The sequence below is a fragment of the Phoenix dactylifera genome, chromosome 12, assembly GCF_009389715.1.
Source record: "Phoenix dactylifera cultivar Barhee BC4 chromosome 12, palm_55x_up_171113_PBpolish2nd_filt_p, whole genome shotgun sequence".
In the NCBI taxonomy this organism is placed as follows: domain Eukaryota; kingdom Viridiplantae; phylum Streptophyta; class Magnoliopsida; order Arecales; family Arecaceae; genus Phoenix; species Phoenix dactylifera.
This window is the reverse complement of record NC_052403.1, coordinates 7302380-7323315: the sequence shown is the minus strand read 5'-3', so window position 1 is coordinate 7323315 and position 20936 is coordinate 7302380. Positions and strand designations below refer to the sequence as shown.

Here is a 20936-nt window from a genome sequence, read left to right as displayed (position 1 = left end):
AGTGTAGGTGAGTTCGAAGGATTTTCATTGCAAAAAGGGGGGAGAGCGGACGTGTGCGGACTATACATGGAAATATCAATGTATTTGTTATAATCATAGCTATTATCATGGCAAAGAGTTGCTATCTGACTTGAAAGGTTTTAATCATAGCTAAGTTTTTGGCAGAAATCTCAGTTGTTTGTATCAGGATGATGTATGTGACAATGTCAACTCTATTATCTTGGTCCATATAAGTCAATAATATTTTATATACTAGTCAATATAATATATTTATATAGACCGATACTTTTTTTATTTATATATGATGTGTGTGTGTATATATATATGATAAAAAAATGAGAGTCATAGAAACATATTTTGCAGATATTTAAAAAAATCTATTTATATATAAATTAATTTTTTGCATAAAATTTTTCATTGAAAAAAATATACGTAGTTATCTTCCTACATATGGTTACTATTTTAACCCTCTGACATTCCAACTTAAAATCTTCATAAAACCTCATTCTTCAACTCTGTTTTTGCCCCCTTTAGGTTCTTTTACTGTAAGTTTTTGAAGCCTCTAAAGCTTCATAGTTTATATCCGACTTCAAATTCTTAAGCTTTCTGGTCTCTAAACCAAATATTTATTTTAAAAGTTCAATGGCCTTTATTGATATGAATATTATAAGTATGGAAGATTTATCAATAAATAGAGTTTTCAGATTTTGAGATACCCAAAAAAAAAATTGATAAAAAAGAATTGAAACGATTTTAAAAATAATTTTTAGTTATTAGATCATCTATGGCGAATGATCATCCATGCGCGCGTGTGTATATGCATGCATGCATGTATGGATGGATATATATTAAATACGAAACCGAAAAGCAAGTAGCAATTTCAGGCTAATGCTACTTGACAGGAGAGCGGGCGAAAAACAAGGTCGAGCTTCACCGACATCTCGCTTCCCTTAACTAGCAAGCAAACAAAAAGGCCTCTCCTCTCCCGCCGGTGAAGTTCCCTGCCGGGAATAGTGCAATAAAGAAGCATGAAAGCTCTCGGCTACGGCGATCTCCTCAAGAGCCCGCTCTTTTTTAGGATCTCCGTCATCGTCGTCGCCTGCGTCGCCTTCTTCTACCTCGGCAAGCACTGGTCCGACGGCTACCCCCAGCTCGTCTTCTACACCAACACCAACACGGATGGCAGCGCTCGCCGCCCTTTCGCCCCCTTCGTCGCCGTCTCCCCCAACAGCAACCTCACCGTCGACCTCGCCGCTCTCATCTCCGCCGCCCAGACAGTCCCGCCTCATGCGACTCCGGCCCCTGCTTTCCACTCCCCTCCTCCGCCTCCTCCGCCACCGCCGCCGCCTCCGCCTCCGCCGCCGGAGAGGTTCGGGATCGTGGACAAGAACGGGGCTATGAGGGACGACTTCGAGGTCGGGGAGTTCGATCCGGATCTGGTGGAGAGATGGGACGATGGGGCGGCGAGGAACGAGATGAGCGAGGGGAGTGGCGGGGCTAGGGTCGGGGTCAAGAAGTTTCGTCTATGTCCGGCTACCATGAGGGAGTACATTCCTTGCATGGATAACGAGGAGGCGATCAAGAAGCTGAAGTCGATCGAGAGGGGGGAGACGTTTGAGCGGCATTGTCCTGAGAAGGGGAAGGGTTTGAATTGTTTGGTTCCGGCGCTCAGGAAATACAAGACTCCAATTCCGTGGCCAAGAAGCAGAGATGAGGTTTTCCTTTCTTGAATCACTATTTTATTTCTTAATTTTCAAACTTCTCGTTCTAAGTATTGCCCGTCTAGATTCCTTTTTTGCCTCTTCTTTCAAGAAAAAATCTCTTTTGGTCACTCATTGTGAATATCTACTGAAGTTGTTGTTTTTGAGTAACTTTACCGCATCTAGATAACACCAGTTACATGGCATGGCATCAAAGCGATGACGAGGTCTTGTTCAGAGGGAGATTCTTATGTTGCTGGTGATATATTATTACAGGTATGGTATAGCAATGTACCACATACACGCTTGGTGGAAGATAAGGGAGGGCAAAATTGGATTACAAGGGTTAAAGATAAATTCAGATTTCCTGGCGGTGGAACCCAGTTTATACATGGAGCAAATCAATATTTGGATCAAATTTCTAAGGTTTCTTGATTTTCTTAGACATCAAATCTCGGACATGTGCATATCTCAGCTTGCACTGTCCATCCAACCGTGGCGTCTTACTTCCTATTTGTGCAGATGATTCCAGATATTGCATTTGGTTACCATACAAGAGTTGCCCTCGATGTTGGATGTGCGTGGCAAGTTTTGGTGCATTTCTGCTTTCACGAAATGTGATTACCTTGTCAGTAGCTCCAAAAGATGTTCATGAAAATCAGATACAATTTGCTCTTGAACGTGGTGTACCTGCAATGATAGCTGCTTTTGCGACACATCGGCTGTTGTATCCAAGCCAGGCATTTGATCTAATACACTGTTCAAGATGTCGAATAAATTGGACCCGTGATGGTAATGTCATTCACTATTTTCCACTCAACTGACCTTCTGGTATTCTTGAATATATCATGAATGGATCATCAAACACAAGTAACAATGTAATTATTGTCCTTATTCTTCACATATTCACTGTGTTCTTTGAATTTGTTTATGCACTCTGCCAGACACTCCAGAATTGCTTCATTTTCTTTGCAATTTTTCAGGAAATATTCCATTGCATTTCTCATCAAGTTCCATGATGTCCGCAATTCTTCTTGTGATGAGCATACAACTTTCCTTTCCTGCTTAACCACATAATATTAAATAATGCATTAGGTCCTTAGATGTTTCTAAAATGATTGTTCAAGAATTGCATTGTGAGGATAATGCCGTATTTGGTTTGCACCCTGCACTTTTTAGTGGCATTTATTTTGGATGAATAACTAAATATACTTGTTTTTGCAAGTACATAACCTTCTTAAGCGACAGTGTTTAATATAATCTCTCTGTGTGTGTGAGAGAGATTATTGATCATGTAAGGACAAGCAAATGCTTCAAATTGCATATCTATATGACTGCTCATTTTCTAAAGATCCAGAGGTAAGAACATCTATTAAGAGTAACTCTTGATTTCTTTTTTCCCTCTTAAACAGGATTGAAGCCACTGGGAAACAATGCCCAAAACTTAGATCATGTTGAAACAACTATAAAGGAAGCAAGTGTGTAGAACATCAAGACAAATTCTAGGCTATACATGTAATAAGCCAAGTATATGATTAATAATCAGATCATATCAATTATGATCTATGAACATCTAGCATAAATATTAATGAGGATAAGAGAAAGGCACAAAGATTTAAACTATTACAGGAAAAGTTGTTAACTGATTGATTAAAACAATAGATAAGATGGATAAAAAGGAATAATCATGAAGCTTTCCTGGTTGCACCTTGTATTTGAAAGTGGATCTGAGTAGATGGAAGAAGGCTATCAAAACCCCTATTATGAAGACATGAGTTGATCAAGGTTGGTTGCTCTGATGTAGAAGAAACTTAAAAGAGAGGAAAAACTATAATCTGGGGGATGAGGGGATGATAGAAAGCACGAGACGAGATGTGTGAATAATACATAGCTTAGCATGGTGGTACAGCAGGGTTAAATTTTTATAGAAGCAGGAAGGAATTTAAATAAGCTTATAAAAGGAAAATGCATACTCAAATGGAGTATAGTTGAGTAAATTAAGAAATTTAATGTCAGAATATCATACTTTTTTATTAAAATATTAGTAAGACTGATTAAACTTGATAGGAGATTGCAGAATTTTTAATGGTTTTGATTAAGACTCAGCCAAAAATTTACAACCCAATTTTGTAATTTGAAATAAGGTTGACTGGATCTTTTTAATTTAGAATAAGATTGATAAGGAAGTGGTTGAGGTAGATTTAAGGTTTCAGTCTTGACTAGAGGTTTTATAGAAAAAGAAAAAAATAAGAGTAAATTGTATAATGTGGAGTACTAATAATACTACTATTGGGACTGTTGGGCTTTCTGCAGGGACCTTAAATTATTATAGGACATCTAATAAAGTATAAAACCTGCTACCTGCCACCCTATTCTACCATATTAAATTTTACTAATCCTTTCCTTACCAGGAAAAAAAACTTTAATATTTCTTTGAGATCGAAAAAGCTTTCTTGACCTATTAGAGTACTTAGCCCAGGAAATGCTATCTGAGTAAATTGGGTCCAATATGCTTTAGTCTCTGTAAGGTCCCTTGGAACTCAAGTTCAACAGGTCTGTGGTATCATAATTCACCATGTTCTTCTTGCTTATTTAGGATAGTCCATTTTCTGATAGATTGTGTGCTCCGAAACCATTCATAGTACATTTGAGATGAGTCATCTGAAAAGCTTGTGATTTATGGGATCAAAATGCATTTGTTCTTTTCGGTTGGTGTGCTTGAATGTTGTGAGATTTCTCCATTGATTAGGATTTATGGAACTTCTATAGTGAAGCATTTTTAGCATTTAAGAATCCTCATTGCTCCAGCAGAAGCCCATCTTATACACAAATGAATGTATGTGTGTATATTATATGTGTGTGTATATATGTACACGCACAAACACTGCAATATATTGTATGTGATCACAATCTTATTGTCTGAATTGTCGATGTTCACTTTAACTTCACCATACTGATCAGTTGCCCACTTGTGGTGAAGATGGAATCTTGCTTCTTGAGGTTAACAGGATGCTCAGAGCTGGAGGATATTTTGCCTGGGCAGCACAACCAGTTTATAAACATGAAGAGAGCCAACACGAGGCATGGAAAGGTATTCTTTTCCAGAATTGTTGACTAAGGGAAATCCATTTATGGGTTCTGGCACATCTTTAGTGTTCTATGTGGATTACAAGCTGATTTGGAAGTTTTTGCACTTATTTCTTTGCTTATGCTTGCAAGCTCTTACATGTCATCTTTAATTATGAATTAGAGTTGATCTTCACCATATCTAGTTAAACTGACTTATTATCTCATTCTATTTGCATGCATAGCAGAAGCTAAACACTTCGAAGTTCGAACTGTTTTTATTGTCAATTTGATCAAAAGTATGAATCATTGCTATATAGCGTGAGAAATGATTTTTTTAAATTAATTTTTTTTCGTTTTTTGTTTTATTTTTTTCTTTCCAATGCACTTACTTTCTAAAAGGTTGTGTTTAACTGTGAAAGCATCATTGCATATTTTAAATCAGTCCATTACTTTCCTATCATTCGTGATCCAGTGTGCCTTAGAACAGTTTGTGGTGCTTATACCATTTTCTTGCTCAAATTAATGTGGATATGTCTGAAAAAAGAAGAATTAAATGGAGATAATCTGAATATCATGAGTTCAGAAGAGTGGAGAATTAAATGGAGATCATCTGAATATCATGCTGTTGAACTCGTTATGACTCTCAGAAATTTCACTTTAAGTGTTTTTGAGTAATAACTTGACTTGAATTTGTAGTGTGCTAATTATTGTTTTTGATATACTTACAACTCTTCTATTTAGAGATGAAAATATTTTCCAGCGTGATTTGATTATTGCTCCAAATTTCATAGCAAACTAATGTATCCATCTTTTGGCTCCTTAAAAGTCTTATTTCTAGCTTTTCTTATGAACAACCGTAGAAAGTTACTCTCTCAGGGTTTTGAAAAGGATATCAATAAGATACTGCAATTTCAAAGTTAATTGTCATAACAATACAATTATGTTACTAAATTTCCCATTTGTAAATTGTCATAACCAGCATTTTGCCATATATACCTTGAGAACCAGTAATTTCCATTTGCTCATTTATTTTTTTGTCCTGCATAAACCTTCCCCACCCCACCCTTTTTCCCCCTTTCCCTCTTGCCTGCAATGCTGACATTTGGATCCATATACAGAGATGGAGGATCTTACAGCTCGGATTTGTTGGGAGCTTGTGAAGAAGGAGGGATATATTGCTATATGGCGGAAGCCTTTAAATAACACATGCTATAACAAGCGAGATTCTGGAGTTCAACCTCCACTATGCAATGCAGAGGATGACCCAGATAATGTTTGGTATCTCCGATACTCTTCAGTTTATATTGTTGCTTAATGAGAGGTTCAAAAAGCAACATCGCTATGAATGCTTGGCTGCCACAAGCCAGCGCTCATTAAAAAAAAATGAAAAAGAAAAAGAGGAAAAAGTTCAAGAATAATCAACCATTCTGTTTATAGATCCTCTTTTTTGTTGAAAATTCCTAAAAGGGTATTATAAAAGCTTCTTCGTGTGTATTCCTAGCTTCTATGGCATTTATGTGCAACGTGCCATGCGATATCCCTCTTGAGCATTCCTATAAAACTCAATTATTACCCTGTTCTTCTGTGGAGTATACATTTTATTTACTGTTAATAGATACCTGTCTTGTTAAAAGGCTGTTATTTCCTGTGGTTGATTAGGATTATGGCTGGTTTTCTTAACTATACTATGTTTAAATGATGTGCTGTGAGAATCTTCAAATAAAGATGTAAATGATGGTGGTTGTGTTGGGTGCATTTGCATGTGATAGAAGATCATCATTTTTTGTGATTTTTTATGTTTTTCTTCTATAATGAAACTTATAATTTTACAGAAAATAGTTTTGAGAACATTATGAAAATTGAAAAAGTACCTCAATCATAGAACCAAATTTTTTATTATAATTTCTCCAAGTCCACGAATCATTCTTTCCCTCTTTCTCATCTTATTTGTTACTTTTGAAGTTTTAACCTCTCGCTTTTTTTTTGGCTAACTAAATACCACTTGCTCCTAAAAGTTTCAATTTTGTTTACATTAAATTATATATGAAAGCAGGAAAAGATATACACAAATTAAATATTAGTGTAATTTAATGCATGCAAAAAACTTCGGAATGTAGCCATAGATCTTAGTGCAACATTCTATGCTTCCTGAGGTATTTGATAGTTGTAGTGATTCTTCAAAGCTCTTGGAGAAAAACATCTTGGCATTTATAGGACTGCTTGACAGCCCTTAATTTAACTAGAGACTTCAGTTTGTTCATTTTTGTTAAACTTGTCTTGTGCATATCCTTTTCAATGCATTTATTTATCTTCAAGTTAGTTTGCTTGGTCTGTAAGTGGTTCCATGCTCGCTGCAGGTATGTTAACTTAAAAACATGTATCAGCCGACTTCCTGAGAATGGCTATGGAGCGAATATTCCACCATGGCCTGCTCGCCTGCATGAGCCACCACAAAGGCTTCGAGCTGTTCAAATGGATGCTGATGAAGCAAAAAATGAACTCTTCATGGCAGAATCTAGGTTCTGGAATGACATCGTTGCAAGCTATGTCCGTGCTTTCCACTGGAAAAAATTAAAGTTCCGAAATGTGATGGACATGAGAGCTGGATTTGGAGGGTAAGTATTTTTACACCTTTCATCCTTCTTTCTAGAAGCATTATTTGGACTCCTTGTTTTAGGTATCTTCAGGCGTTGCTCAGCAACTTATATAAAAACTAATACAGGGACACATTCATATTGAAGATTATAACTGATAAAAAGGAAGTATTTATCCAGAAGGAATTATATATGTAATTTATTAAAATATCATGCCTATTATACATTCTTTTCTAAATACAGCTGAAGATACACATGAATTAACATTAAAACTGAGATGAAACATGTTTAAATATTTGATGACATATAGGCCAAGGTAAGATGTTTAAGGAGATCGTGTAGGCTACATCTTGGATAGGAATCAAATCCAAAATTTGATCCATCTAGCCAACTTCTAACTGATAGAATGAGGCTTACTGTCTATGCTATGTTTATGACGTTGGAAATATTCTAGATCATGGAATCTGGTTTCTGTTACTGTGCATGGTACAGTGTCTATAGAACAAATTAATTTTAATATTTTAAAACATGTAGGAGACAGTATCAATTGTAAGAACTACTTCTGACAAATCCGACTTGCAGCAAAGTTGCATTAGGGGTCAGCTATTGAGTTTAGACTTTACAGGTCATGGATGCTGAGCTATTGTTTACCAAGTTGTGATCTCTTTCACTATGTTTTTGGCAAATCATTACCTGTTGTTTGATGGCACTAGACAAGGGTTGATATGGTTTGAAATTATGAAGTGATGTTCTCTGGGACAAAGGTCCAAAACTTAGTTGGGTCAACATAAGACACATCGATTGCTACTTTTGTGGAAATACATAAACTATGAAGGATGCCATCAGAGTTAAGCAATCGAAGATTCATAATTGTATTTTTTTTATCTTGTTTCTATTATAAAAATGGAACTAGAAATAGATAAGGATATTTCTGCAAGGATTAAAGCAAGCTGCATTAAGCGCAGATGCTTCATCCAAGTTGCTACATATAGTTGAATGCAATTGTTACTTAAGGAGAATCTAATCAAACCATTTCTAAAACTAACCATTTTCCATTGGCCATAATGCTGGATGGGAAGAAAAGTAGAAAATACAAGTATCAGCTTAACATAGTTGTGGTGCTCTGTTATATGGTTGGTAATGTTAGCAAGAGAGTTGCGGTGTTGGTCCAATTTTAGGTTTCTGCTTATTTTTCCTCTGTTCTTTACATTTGCCTATATTTGAAGGTTACAGTTTATGCTTGACATATAGTATATTTACTCATCCCAAAATTTCTACCTGTGCGCTTTCAGTTGTAATTACAAATAGAATACTTCTAACTAAAACTGACATGGTGCTTAGTTAAGCAACTCTGGTTTGTATTATTATATTAAGATCTTTCATTGTCTGGGAATGTGATCTTCTATATCAACTGATTTGAATTGATCTTGCATATAGAGAAGTTTATCTTTTGCAATGATCTATCTGATGGTTGATTTGGTACTTTTGTTATGAACCTGGATCATGTGGTAGGTCTGAAACCTCTTATTTGAGTAATATTGAAAAGATTCAATTAGATGGCAATATGGCATGTTTATTTGAAAAAAGGTTAATTATAATGGACTACTCATTTGAAATAAAAAATTAATTTATGAGCACTATGGCCACAAGTGAAATCATTTGTTGATATGTTGAGATGCATATTGTTAGCAGGGGGTGAACTTGGTTCATCATCTGCGGTTTTGTGAATATATTCTGATGAGGGCGGAGCTTTTCTTTGTTATATTATGACCTGAAGCAGACCTCTATATTTTTCTTTCTTCCTCTTTTCTTTGGTTTGTATGGTAGATTTCTTCCTTATAGTTGCTTCTCTATGTTCTTCTTTTGTCTTTTGTTCCACATCTTATCTTACTATTTGGAGAACTACATTACTTTTCGCTTTACCAATAAGAGAAAAATGGGAAACTATTTTTTCTTTTGCTTATGTATACCTCACAATTCTTTTCCAGTCATATGATGCTGCTAGTTTTGGCATTCCTTTGTTATGACCATCCATTATTTATATGGCAGGTTTGCATCTGCGCTAATTGATCAACAGATTGATAGCTGGGTGATGAATGTTGTCCCTATTAGCGAACCGAATACATTGCCTGTAATATACGATCGTGGACTTATAGGAGTGACCCATGACTGGTATGTTCTGTTAACCATTTTATCTATAATATTGAGAGTTAGTTGCTGAGGGATTTTAGTTTTGCATGTTAAATATTAGAAACTTCAAACTGTTGCTTTATGTGGCTGTATTTGGAAGCATTTATTAGCTTGTAATTTAATGTATGAGTTGTATTACTGCTCCATTTCCATTATTTAGCTGGGCATGCTAGCATTACTTTTACCTCAATGAAATATCTCCACTTGCCCTGGATCTCAGCTATTATCAAATTATTTAATCGGTCTATACCTTGATTATGTGGTTACGAAAGTTAATCTAGTCATTTAGGCAACTAGCATAAATACCCACCACCCCTGATTCAGCATTTTCTTGTGTTAAAAAGAATATACTTACCTATGCAAGTGTTCTATCCAATATTGATTTGAACAGCTATAGGTGTTTTTGCAGTTCAAACAGCTCATGAGAAGAGCTGTTGCTTCTTCACTAATGATTTTAGCCATTTTTTTCTTTTGCTCTGCTGTAACACCTATCAATGCCAATCATTATTCAATTGCAAAATTATTATTGTAGTCTTCTTAACTCCACCCCGCGTGCTGCTTCCCCCAAAGTATACTAAGACTTTCTTCTACAGGTGTGAACCATTTGATACATATCCAAGAACTTATGATCTATTGCATGCATTTGGCCTGTTCTCAAAAGAGCAGAAAAGGTAATCTGTCCTTTCACAGCAAGAAAGTTTAATTTATATGATCATAGAGTGATTTTCATGTTACTTTTGGGTTGTGTTCCCTTGCACTATTTTGTTTACTTATTTTGTCTGCTTCTATCTGCATCAAAATCTTATTAGTTCAGAGCTAAAACTTTCCGAGCAATTAAAAAAAAAAAAACCCAGTTCAGTGTATTCTAGCTGAAAATGCGGTGATCCATGGTTGGCAACTGTTGTCATAATAGGTATTCCATGGACCTCTAGATTTGGTCAAAATCATGTCGTTGCAAATTAGTTTGTCTGATCAGTGGTATGGAGCTGGTCCTGGTGAATATGGATTGCTCTAGAGACTTGAGAGCACAGAAGATAACCTTTTACCGTAGTAGAGGATTAGGTAACATGGCGGTCTTTTTCAGTTGAGAAATCCTGCTCATAACTGTACTAATCCCTCTTCTACTCGCAGGTGTAATATATCTGTCATCTTGCTGGAGATGGATCGCATACTGAGGCCTGGTGGGCATGCTTATCTTCGAGATTCAAAATTCATCATTGTTGAGATTCAAGAAATCACAGAGGCCATGGGATGGAGAACTCGGCTGTGGGACACAGCTGAAGGACCACATGCAAGTAGGAAAATACTGATATGCCAGAAAAGGTTGTTGCGATCTTAAATCTCACGCAGCTTGTACTGATCAGCTCTAGGCCCGGACTGGCGCCTCATTGAGGACATCCACTCGGTATGTGGGCTAACTGGATGTAGAGCATGCAGTTTATTGGCCTGGAAGGGGTTGATGTTGTTGTATATAGCAATTATAAATTCATTACTGCTGGATTCCAAGTAGGATCATCACCAGATCTTTTTTGTTTGTTTCATCAAATTCACGGTCTCAATTGTAATAAATTGAGATGAGTCGGTTGCAAGGAATAATTTTGATGCAGATTTGTTTTCAGAGTGAATTCCCTACAGGTATTTTGGCTTTTCTCAAATTATATATTCAAGAGCCAAGTTAGTGTTTGTGAGCGTGATGCGGATAACATCAATAACTTGTGGGAATTAGTTGGCAGTGAGAACAAAAGGTACAGGTGATGAACTGGGTTTTGTGTTAGCTTCATCTGTTGTATTGGTCTAGGCTGTAACCTGCTTATTTGCATGATAGGTAGAGCTGTATTGTCTGCACAGCTCTGCCACTAGCATCATGCAGTCACAATATGTGATTTTAATATTCGAATTTAAATTTTAAAAAGTGATTTTTTTTTGCATGAATACCCTCCTAAATATCGAATTTTGTATGAATATTCTTCCAAAATTGATATTTACATGTATACTTTCATAAAATACTTGTTTTTGCTATTCTATCTTTTTTTTATCTATGTTTTTGCATATGTACCTATGCTATCTAACACTATTAAAAATTATAGTTTCAAATTAAAATGATTAAAATATCTTTAATGGGTAAATGTGTAAAAAGAGATATTTATAAGGCGAGCATGATGGGAGATGAAAAAATAATTTTAAAATTTTATTTTATTTTTAATTAAAATAAATATGGTTTTTATTAACCGTGTTAAAAGAACTGTTATATTAGAGGCATTTATGTAAAAATAATATTTTATGAGAATAAAGAAATATTATAAATTTTAAGAGGGATTCACGTAAATAGCTTTTATTGGCGGTTCTCATGTAAGCAAGTTGTGGCCAATAAATAAACTAAAAAAATTATTGATTAAATTATTTATTTAAAATATTATTAAAAATTTGACAATATTTTTAATATTACTTCTAATTGAATATAACAATTTTTTTGCTATCGTTTTTCAAAATAATTTTTCCATCAATCAAACATGATAAAATTTATTTGCAATTATTTTTTTGGATATATGATTTACAGAAATCGTTAAGTTATCTCGTAATATAACATACACCAATCAAATAAACTTTTAGGTATTATCCACTGAGCTTTTGGTAGTTACATCACAATAAATTAAAAATTATGTCATTCCATAGTTATAGAAAATTTTTGAATAAACAATAAATTCATTCATCTCCAAAATAGGTTTTTCTCCTTACTATGTCTATATGTACCTCATATTTACCAACTGTTTTCAAAGCTTTTTCTGTAGTATATTTGGCTTTTTCTTCCTTTTTCTTTCATCCCTTAGCAAGAAACTTGAAGATCAATCATAAGCTATGGTCAAAGACCTCAACTATCATTATTAATTATATCATTAGGACCGAAAAGGGTGAACTTACCATGCCACTGCTAGATAAATATTTTTGAAATGAGAGACTTAATCTGTGAAGAAAGACACATGGTGCATCCCTTTTAATGCAACCCCTCAATCTATAGCGGCTCCGGAAGCAAGAAAGACAACCACGCTGCTCTGAAGAAAGCCTTAAAGCATTTGATTCTTGGAATCCTAATTCGCCGTCGATCCGACGATTCATGAACACTAAATCAAGAAAATAAAGAAGCAAGTGAGAAAGATCAAAAATTTACATAAGCTGTCTTGAGATATGATGGGAAAATAGAACCGATCGCTTCTCTCTCTCCCTCTCCCTCTCTCCCAACTCTCTCTAAATAGCAAATATGTAGTTCTAAGATTTTGGAGGAGGGTTCACCTTGAGAGTCGGAATGAAGTACGCCAAAGTCGCCAGACATTGAAGAGATGCATGATCTAGGGTTTTGCACAACCAAAGGGTGAGACTGATTGCGATTTGCAATGGCCAAGAAAAACTGGCAAATCTACTGCAACTAAGTCTGCTGTCTGGGAGAGAGAGTAATGGCCGACGGAAATTTGCCGATTTTGGATGGTCAGATGGGTTGGGACTCGAGATGGTTGGAGAGAAAAGGGGAAGAGTCAAAGAGATGAAGCTTAGTAGAAAATAATCGAAATGGTGGAGATCAGAGAGTGGAGACCGAATACCTAAGAGTTAATACTCGACTCTTAACTCATAAGAGTCACATATGGGCCACGGCTTAAGGACCTAGCTGGCTTGTTAGGCTTGCACACCTGTGGCCCGCGAGTGCAAAGAGTTTAACAGGTTTGGATCAATCGGGTCTGAACGGGTCGTAGGGTTGGAAATCCAAAATTATTCAAATTTTAAATAGATCGAGTCGGCTTGGGTCCGCCAGAATTTAGAAAATTTAGACTCGGCCCAAAAATAGAATGGATCTAATTTTAAAACCCAACCTAATCCACGGGTCCTTTAAATCAGGTTGGAGCGAATTGAATCGGATTGGGTCACGGGCCAATCCAAGCTATTTGCGCGCTAGTTAGCGCCGGTAGAGTGGACTCGCTTTTCCGTGCCCCGCCCAAACCGAGTTATTAAATCTTTGACTAGTTTCAACGTGATTTTGTATATCGCCAAACCAACGGTCACGACACCGTTCATCGAGAATAATCTCGGAGTCGGTCCAGATGATATGTTCTTGAGAGCCTTAGGATGGCCGGTAATAAAACAAAGAGAGGACTGGCGAGTGGTGGAGGAATGCCATCAATCCAACTATCCAAGTCTCAAGGGTTCTCCTCTCTCTCTCTCTCTCTCTCTGGTCGTAAGGGTCGTCTCCGCTCTCCAAGTAAACTTCTTACTCCAAACGCCAGTAAGCTAGGGTTTCGAGATCCATAGATCTGGGCGCTTTTTGGGCTTTTACTTACTTTTTGTAATTTCTTTTCACATGGCTTATGAATTCTGTTATTTCCTTCCTCTTTGATGCCGTTGATACCTATGAATTTATTAAGGTCGGCGATCTGTCTCATGGCGAATGATTGATTTGTTTGGACTCCAAATTAGGGGTTGAGGACCAAGGAGAATACAAACAAACTTTAGGGTTCTATTTTGCTCTGTGATGTATTCCTGTGATATGATATGCGATATTGTATATCTCGCCTAAACTAGAAAGATGAAAGTTGGACAGATTCCAACCTTGCATGGCCTTAATCTGGAGGACTCTAGACTCTTATGGACGCTTCCTCCTTCCTTTGCTAATTACATGATTAAATAAATACCTCCTGGTGATCGAAGAAGTAGTTAAATAGGCATGCTATGCAAACTGTTGAGTCAGTCATGAATTTTCTTGGGTACGATCCAAACTTATACTTAGCTTTGACAAGCGCAGCTGTTTATGTTAACAATATCATCTGTACTGCTAGTAGTTTGACAGTATGGGATTACAATTGTTTTCTGCTGATAGACTGACATCCCTGCCCTTTTAATTTGTTCTCTAATTTAAAGGGAGTAACATCCCTTGTATGATAGAATGCATGCTAATTTGCAAAATTTTTTTTTGGTCACTGTGTTTGGTGAGTTTTGCTTGTTGAACTCATTTTCTTCTGTTTTCAGATAATCAGAATTCTGCACAAAGAAGGACTTATCTCTAGTGCTTCGTTGTCTCTAAAGTTTAAAGTGGCACTTCTTGTATTCCATGAACAGCAGAGAAAAAAACTAGTTTTCCCTATCGTGCATTTATTGCATGTATTGAGTTACCAGTTTGCACATTCCAAGATTATGTTGAAATAGCGGTCATCTTTGTGCTCTCAGTCAAGTTCATTTTTGACTTTATGATGCCATTAGTTGCCTTTCCATGGAACATATTCACGATCACATGTACAAGTGCATTACCTGATCTCTCCTTAACCTCTGCATCTTTTTTGAGGATTTTCACTTTTTTTTTTTAAATTCCTCATCTTAGCTTCCTTAGAATTTCTATTCCCTGTTGATGCTAGCTGCCAGCCTTGTTTTGGAATGCATCTTGGTTGATACCTGTGACGGTTTGCTATATACCCGCCAAACTCGCCATTGGTTTCTTTTGAGCCTCCATCTTCCATGCATACTTCCTGATGCCAGCTGTCTACCTACATGCTCATCATTTTCTAAATAGAAAAGGAAAGGGCAATTAATGGAGTCTATGCTTTGTCATCATATAAATTTAGTTATTTGGACTTCTATTTTTAGGTTATTCAGGTACATGTTATAGTATAGTGTTAGTTGTATAGCCAAGGCAATCATCTCTTTACTGTTAAGAGACGTATTTCAGTAAAATGAGGATATGTTTAACTCCTAGACTAGAGGTGGCAATGCACCACACAAACTAGCTAAAAGAGCTAGTTACTATTGGAGAGCTATTGGCTAGCTAGGACATCTTCTTGTAATAATTTTTCTTATAATTGACTGATAGGTTAGCAGATAATTCACCAGGAGTTGGGCAGGCAAGCAAGCTTTGCATATTGGTTCTAGTCATGTAGTTATTGTTTTTAGGCTTCGAATTTTAACAGTTAGGTATTAGCAATTTGAGAACACAAATCCTACTTAAGAGTCCAATGCTTTAAAAAATCAGACTGTTCATTGAACTGGAAAGATGATAGGGTCATGGGCCACTGGTTCGACCATTGGATCAACAGAATTAGATTGTGACGTCATCATCATATAATGAATTTATGAACTTTAATATAAAAATATTTTATAACTATACATATATAATGCTATATGATAAAATTATATGGTGCTGCAACAATGCATGTTGTGTTTATTATTCGAATACTCTTTCAAAATTTGAATTTTGCATGAATACTCTTTCAAAATTAATATTTGCATGTACACTCTCATAAAATACTTATTTTGCTATTCTATCCTTTTTTATTCTTATTTTTGCATATGTACTTACGCCACTAAATGTCGTTAAAAAATTAATGGTTTCAAATTAAAATAACTAAAATACCCTTAATGAGTAGATGTGCAAAAAAATATTTATAAAGCGATTGCGATGGGGGGCAAAAAAATAATTTTAAAATTCCATCTGGTTTTTAATTAAAATAAATATGGTTTTTATTAATGGTGTTAGAAAAACCATTATATTAGGGACATTTGTGTAAAAACAATATTTTATGAGGATAGAGAAATAAATATAAATTTTAAGAGGGTATTTACATAAATTTAAATTTTAGAAGGATATTTATGCAAAAAAAAATCCTATTCAAAATAGCTTATATTGGGGGTTCTCATGTAAGTAGGGCGTGGCCAATAAATAAACTAAAAAAATTCATTGATTAAATTATTTATTTAAAAATATTATTAAAAATTTGACATTTATTTAAAGATTACTTTCAGCTGAATATAACAATTTTCTTTTGGTATCATTTTTCAAAATAAGTTTTCCATCAATCAAACATGATAAAATTTATTTACAATTATTTTTTTGGATATATGATTTACAATAATCATTAGATTATCTCGTAATATGACGTACACCAATCAAATAAACTTTTAGGTATTATCCACTGAATTATATGGATATTATATGTTGAAATGTTGAACCTTATCTTGCTTTTAATCCCGCCCCCGCCCCCAACAAAAAAAAGAAAAGAAAAAACCCTATGGTGGCTAGACCATACTCTTTTAGCTCTACAAAGCCCATGGCGATCCAGTTCCTCCGTCCCTTCTCTATTCCACAGCCTGCCAAACGACACTTTCCTTTATCTTTTGAGAGTGAGAGAGAGAGAGAAACCATTTGCAGCAAATTTAGTCCCACACTTCATAGGCCAAAATCAGTCGGGAGTTAGAAGCCACATAAAATGGGTCCCCCGCGGGTACTGTTGAATCATGCTTACTTGGACGGGGTTGTTAGGTGAGCAGGTGGTTCGTGGCCCAGGTCTAGGCCTTTGTTAGCGCTAGGGGTGCAAATGAGTCGAATCAGACTGGATTATGAGTGATCCTGATCTAATCCTTTTTTTTTGGGTTTTAATTTTAGACCTAGATCTAATCTAATAGAAGATTGGGTCGGTTCCACGGCCACAATTTTTGACCCAACGGGACATTTGGGTTGGATCGGATCTATGTATAACCTGAACCTAACCCAAAAATTTGGATCTTTGGGTCTGGATCTGTTTGTTCAACAACTACATCTTGAAAATTCTCAAAACATTTAAAAATAATTATTAAACAAAAATCTTATTTTATTGGAGCGAGAGGGAATACAAGAATCTTCTGTTTTCGGATAATCAGGATTCTGCACAAAGAAGGACTTATCTCTAGTGCTTCGTTGTCTCTAAAGTTTAAAGTGGCACTTCTTGTATTCCATGAACAGCAGAGAAAAAAACTATTTTTCCCTATCGTGCATTTATTGCATGTATTGAGTTACCAGTTTGCACATTCCAAGATTATGTTGAAATAGTGGTCATCTTTGTGCTCTCAGTCAAGTTCATTTTTGACTTTATGATGCCATTAGTTGTCTTTCCATGGAACATATTCACGATCACATGTACAGGTGCATTACCTGATCTCTCTTTAATTTCTGCATCTTTTTTGAGGATTTTCACATTTTTTTTTTTTAAATTCCTCATCTTAGCTTCCATAGTATTTCTATCCCCTGTTGATGCCAGCTGCCAGCCTTGTTTTGGAATGCATCTTGGTTGATACCTGTGACTGTTTGCTATATACCCCCCAAACTCGCCATTGGTTTCTTTTGAGCCTCCCTCTTCCATGCATACTTCCTGATGCCAGCTGTCTACCTACATGCTTATCCTATTCTATTTTTTGAATAGGAAAGGAAAGGGCAATTAATGGAGTCTATGCTTCGTCATCATATAAATTTAGTTATTTGGACTTCTATTTTTAGGTTATTCAGGTACATGTTATACTATAGTGTTAGTTGTATAGCCAAGGAAATCATCTCTTTACTGTTAAGAGACCTATTTCAGTAAAATAAGGATATGTTTAACATGACTCCTAGACTAGAAGTGGCAATGCACCACAGAGACTAGCTAAAAGAGCTAGTTACTATTGGAGAGCTATTGGCTAGCTAGGACATCTTCTTGTAATAATTTTTCTTATAATTGATTGATAAGCTCGCGGATAATTCACCAGGAGTTGGGCAGGCAAGCAAGCTTTGCATATTGGCTCTAGTCATGTAGTTATTGTTTTTAGGCTTAGAATTTTAACAGTTAGGTATTAGCAATTTGAGAACACAAATCCTACTTAAGAGTCCAATGCTTTAAAAAATCAGACTGTTCATTGAACTGGAAAGATGATAGGGTCATGGGCCACTGGTTCGACCATTGGATCAACAGAATTAGATTGTGACGTCATCATCATATAATAAATTTATGAACTATAATATAAAAATATTTTATAACTATACATATATAATTCTATATTATAAAATATATGGTACTGCAACAATACATGTTGCGTCTATTATTCGAATATTCATCACTTAAAAATCTAAGAAAGAAATCAAAAGTTATAATTTTATGTATTTTACAAATAAGGGTATCATATTATCGATGAAGAAACCTATGCCCTAAATGCAAAACTCTTGAGGTTGGCAGGAGAAGAAAGGTTGGGTTGTTGCATAGCCAACAGACCACTGTCCTAGGCTCAAGGTTGAGGCTGTAAGGGTTGAGAGTAGATAGAGAGAGAAAGGGCTCCCAGAGGTCGCCTCCTCTCGCTAGAGTTATCGAGGAAGAAACCTATGCCCTAAACGCAAAACTCCTGATTTCATGAACCCATGTTAGTGTGAATTAAAAAACGCCTGGTTCATCTGAACCTGAAGTGATTTGAACAGATTGTTGGTTCAACCAGTGATGTGCACGGTTTTAACAAAATATTCCGGTTTTATAAATCAAACGGTTCAAATGCTCTATCTAGACCATAGGCGTGGTCAGTTGATGGTTCAACTGGTTCAATCGGCCGGTCCTGTTGGGTTTTTAAAACATGGGTTTTTAAAACTGCTGCATTTACAATTTCTGATCAGAGGCAACACATACTATGAAGTATGAACACATTCACTATACTTTGCTCCTGGAGTATGTGTCTATTTGTGCTTTTATCACGTTCCAGTTTTCAGTTTGCGTCATCAGATCTCAACATACAGTAGCATAAAATGGTCAAAAATAAAGTTAAAACACATCCGCTAGAAGCATGCGGATGCACTTGCACGTACTCTTGTTCTCTCCCCGCAAGAATATGTAAGCTAGCCTTGTCTCGATTGCTTTGTGGGCAAGAACATCTACAAGAATTTCTGTGATTATGCTTCTGAGCCATCTCTATAACATGAAGTTACATAATTCAAATTCCAGTTTGCTTATACACACAACATGCATGCATATATGCATTCATACATATGTATGCATGTGCATCTAGGTGTGTGCATGTGTTTGTGTATGTGCAAGCATACACACAGCAGACTGTGCGGAGTATTTCCTTTTCCACATTGATAACCAACAAGCAACCTTTTTTTCTTATTGGACCTTGGTTGTTTGCATTTGAAGAGATGTTTTGTGCTTGCTGCGGCCTGTGGGTCTCTGACCATATTCTTTTATTAAATACGTTGATCGAGGTCTCAATAGTTTAGGGGCCATTTTTAGATTAAATACAGGCGGGACATATAAGTAAATACTTGTCTGTATTGCAATAATACTGCTCCCTTGTCGATCTGCTTTCTTTACAATCCTAAAACTAGTTTATTATCTCTCATACAGCCCCTTTGGTTAATTGATATATTTTCAACACTTTCACAGCCTTTCTTTTCATTCATATTACTAACGGCAGCTGATGTTAATCCTACATCGTCACATATTTATCCTGGCCACTTTTCCTCAATCAGATTATTCCAACATTTAGTTTATTATTGTGTAGATGCTGACTGGTTCAATGCTCTAGGTTTATGATGTAGCTCCATTTTTTTTTGTTCTTTAAGTACCTAAAATTTACTGCGAAGAGTGATGGTAACACATTTTCAAAATTCTGTTATGAAGCTGAATTTTGATTTATGTAGCTGCATGCTGAAAAATTATGAACAGCGTCATGGCCTTTTTCGGTGTTGGTACAAACTTAAAGTATGAGCAGTTTCATGGATTAATTGAGGTTCTGGAGTAATATTAAACGTGTGCTTCTTTTTTATCCAACGATTTTTTTTTTTTCTTTCTTCTTTTTTTTTGGGGGGTGGGGGGTGCTTTTGGCAGTACACCTAGGTGCATAATTCCGAGATAAAGCTTTATTTATTATTTAGATTCATATCCCCCGAGGCCTATGAAATAAGAACTACATATGCAGAAGGATGGTATTTTGATTTAGGAAATATCTCATCTTTTTGTCCCTTGAGATGCAGGATGACAGAACCACCTTTTGTATCTAGGGAGAGGCTCAAGAAGCATCAGCAATACTTTCAGAACATTCACAAACATACTTACCTGAAAGGACGTTATGATAAAATTACCTCGGTTGCTATCCCCCTTACACCGGCGGCCTCTAGCATATTTCTCATTGTGAGTAAACGTCCGGGCATTGACCTTTTGTTTTATGGTCTCTCATTGTCCTCGTGACCTACTGTTATTTTTAATAAGCAGGGTCGTGGCGTCTACAACATGTCTCTGGGGATAGGGAAGAAAGAATGATCTCTTCTCCATCTTGTTGCGTGACATGGGATAAAGGTTGGGCTTTTAGTTTGTTTCTGGTAATGTTGTCGACAAAGTATAACTTGTTTGGACTTGTTTGCTTGTATTTTTTTTTCTCGAAACCAGCAACAGTTTGAATGAACGTTTCGAATAAGAGTGATGTTGGTGGGCTGTACTGCTACTTTACAAACTTATTTCTGTCAATAGTAGTGTTGTGAAACTTATGTTGGGCCTTTTGTATTATTGGTCAATTGTATTCAAATCTAGGTTTGCAAGTGATTGGCTGCGTTTTCACCAAGAAGATCATATATTCATTCATACAC

The 20936-nt window shown here is 36.0% G+C and overlaps 2 protein-coding genes across 3 annotated transcripts; both read left to right on the top strand.

Annotated features, from left to right (window-relative positions):
• The first annotated feature begins 889 nt into the window (after positions 1 to 889).
• LOC103697429 (probable methyltransferase PMT11) lies at positions 890 to 11213 on the top strand. Its single transcript, XM_008779279.4, is given in 10 exon segments — positions 890 to 1715; positions 1977 to 2126; positions 2223 to 2277; positions 2280 to 2492; positions 4681 to 4791; positions 5888 to 6047; positions 7127 to 7384; positions 9413 to 9535; positions 10147 to 10224; positions 10685 to 11213. Coding segments are annotated over 10 exon segments (2043 nt in total). The 5' UTR covers positions 890 to 1028; the 3' UTR covers positions 10893 to 11213.
• Positions 11214 to 13606: 2393 nt separating this feature from the next.
• On the top strand, positions 13607 to 20856 carry LOC120112735. Of its 2 annotated transcripts, none has more exons than XM_039132494.1 (3): positions 13607 to 13799; positions 20328 to 20484; positions 20566 to 20856. In XM_039132494.1, exons 2-3 carry the CDS (start codon positions 20329 to 20331, stop codon positions 20611 to 20613), a joined length of 204 nt encoding a protein of 67 aa, XP_038988422.1. In that variant the 5' UTR covers positions 13607 to 13799; position 20328; the 3' UTR covers positions 20614 to 20856. The 2 variants fall into 2 exon arrangements, with proteins under 2 accessions (XP_038988422.1, XP_038988423.1); XM_039132495.1 differs by having other exon boundaries at positions 13636 to 13823.
• Positions 20857 to 20936: the final 80 nt, after the last annotated feature.

What these genes read in the sequence shown, in the direction of transcription:
- LOC120112735 (XM_039132494.1), top strand. Translation starts at nt 20,329, where the DNA reads ATGACAGAACCACCTTTTGTATCTAGGGAGAGGCTCAAGAAGCATCAG. An exon ending in CCTCTAGCATATTTCTCATT is followed by an intron (nt 20,485 to 20,565) that starts GTGAGTAAACGT and finishes TTTAATAAGCAG; the next exon opens with GGTCGTGGCGTCTACAACAT.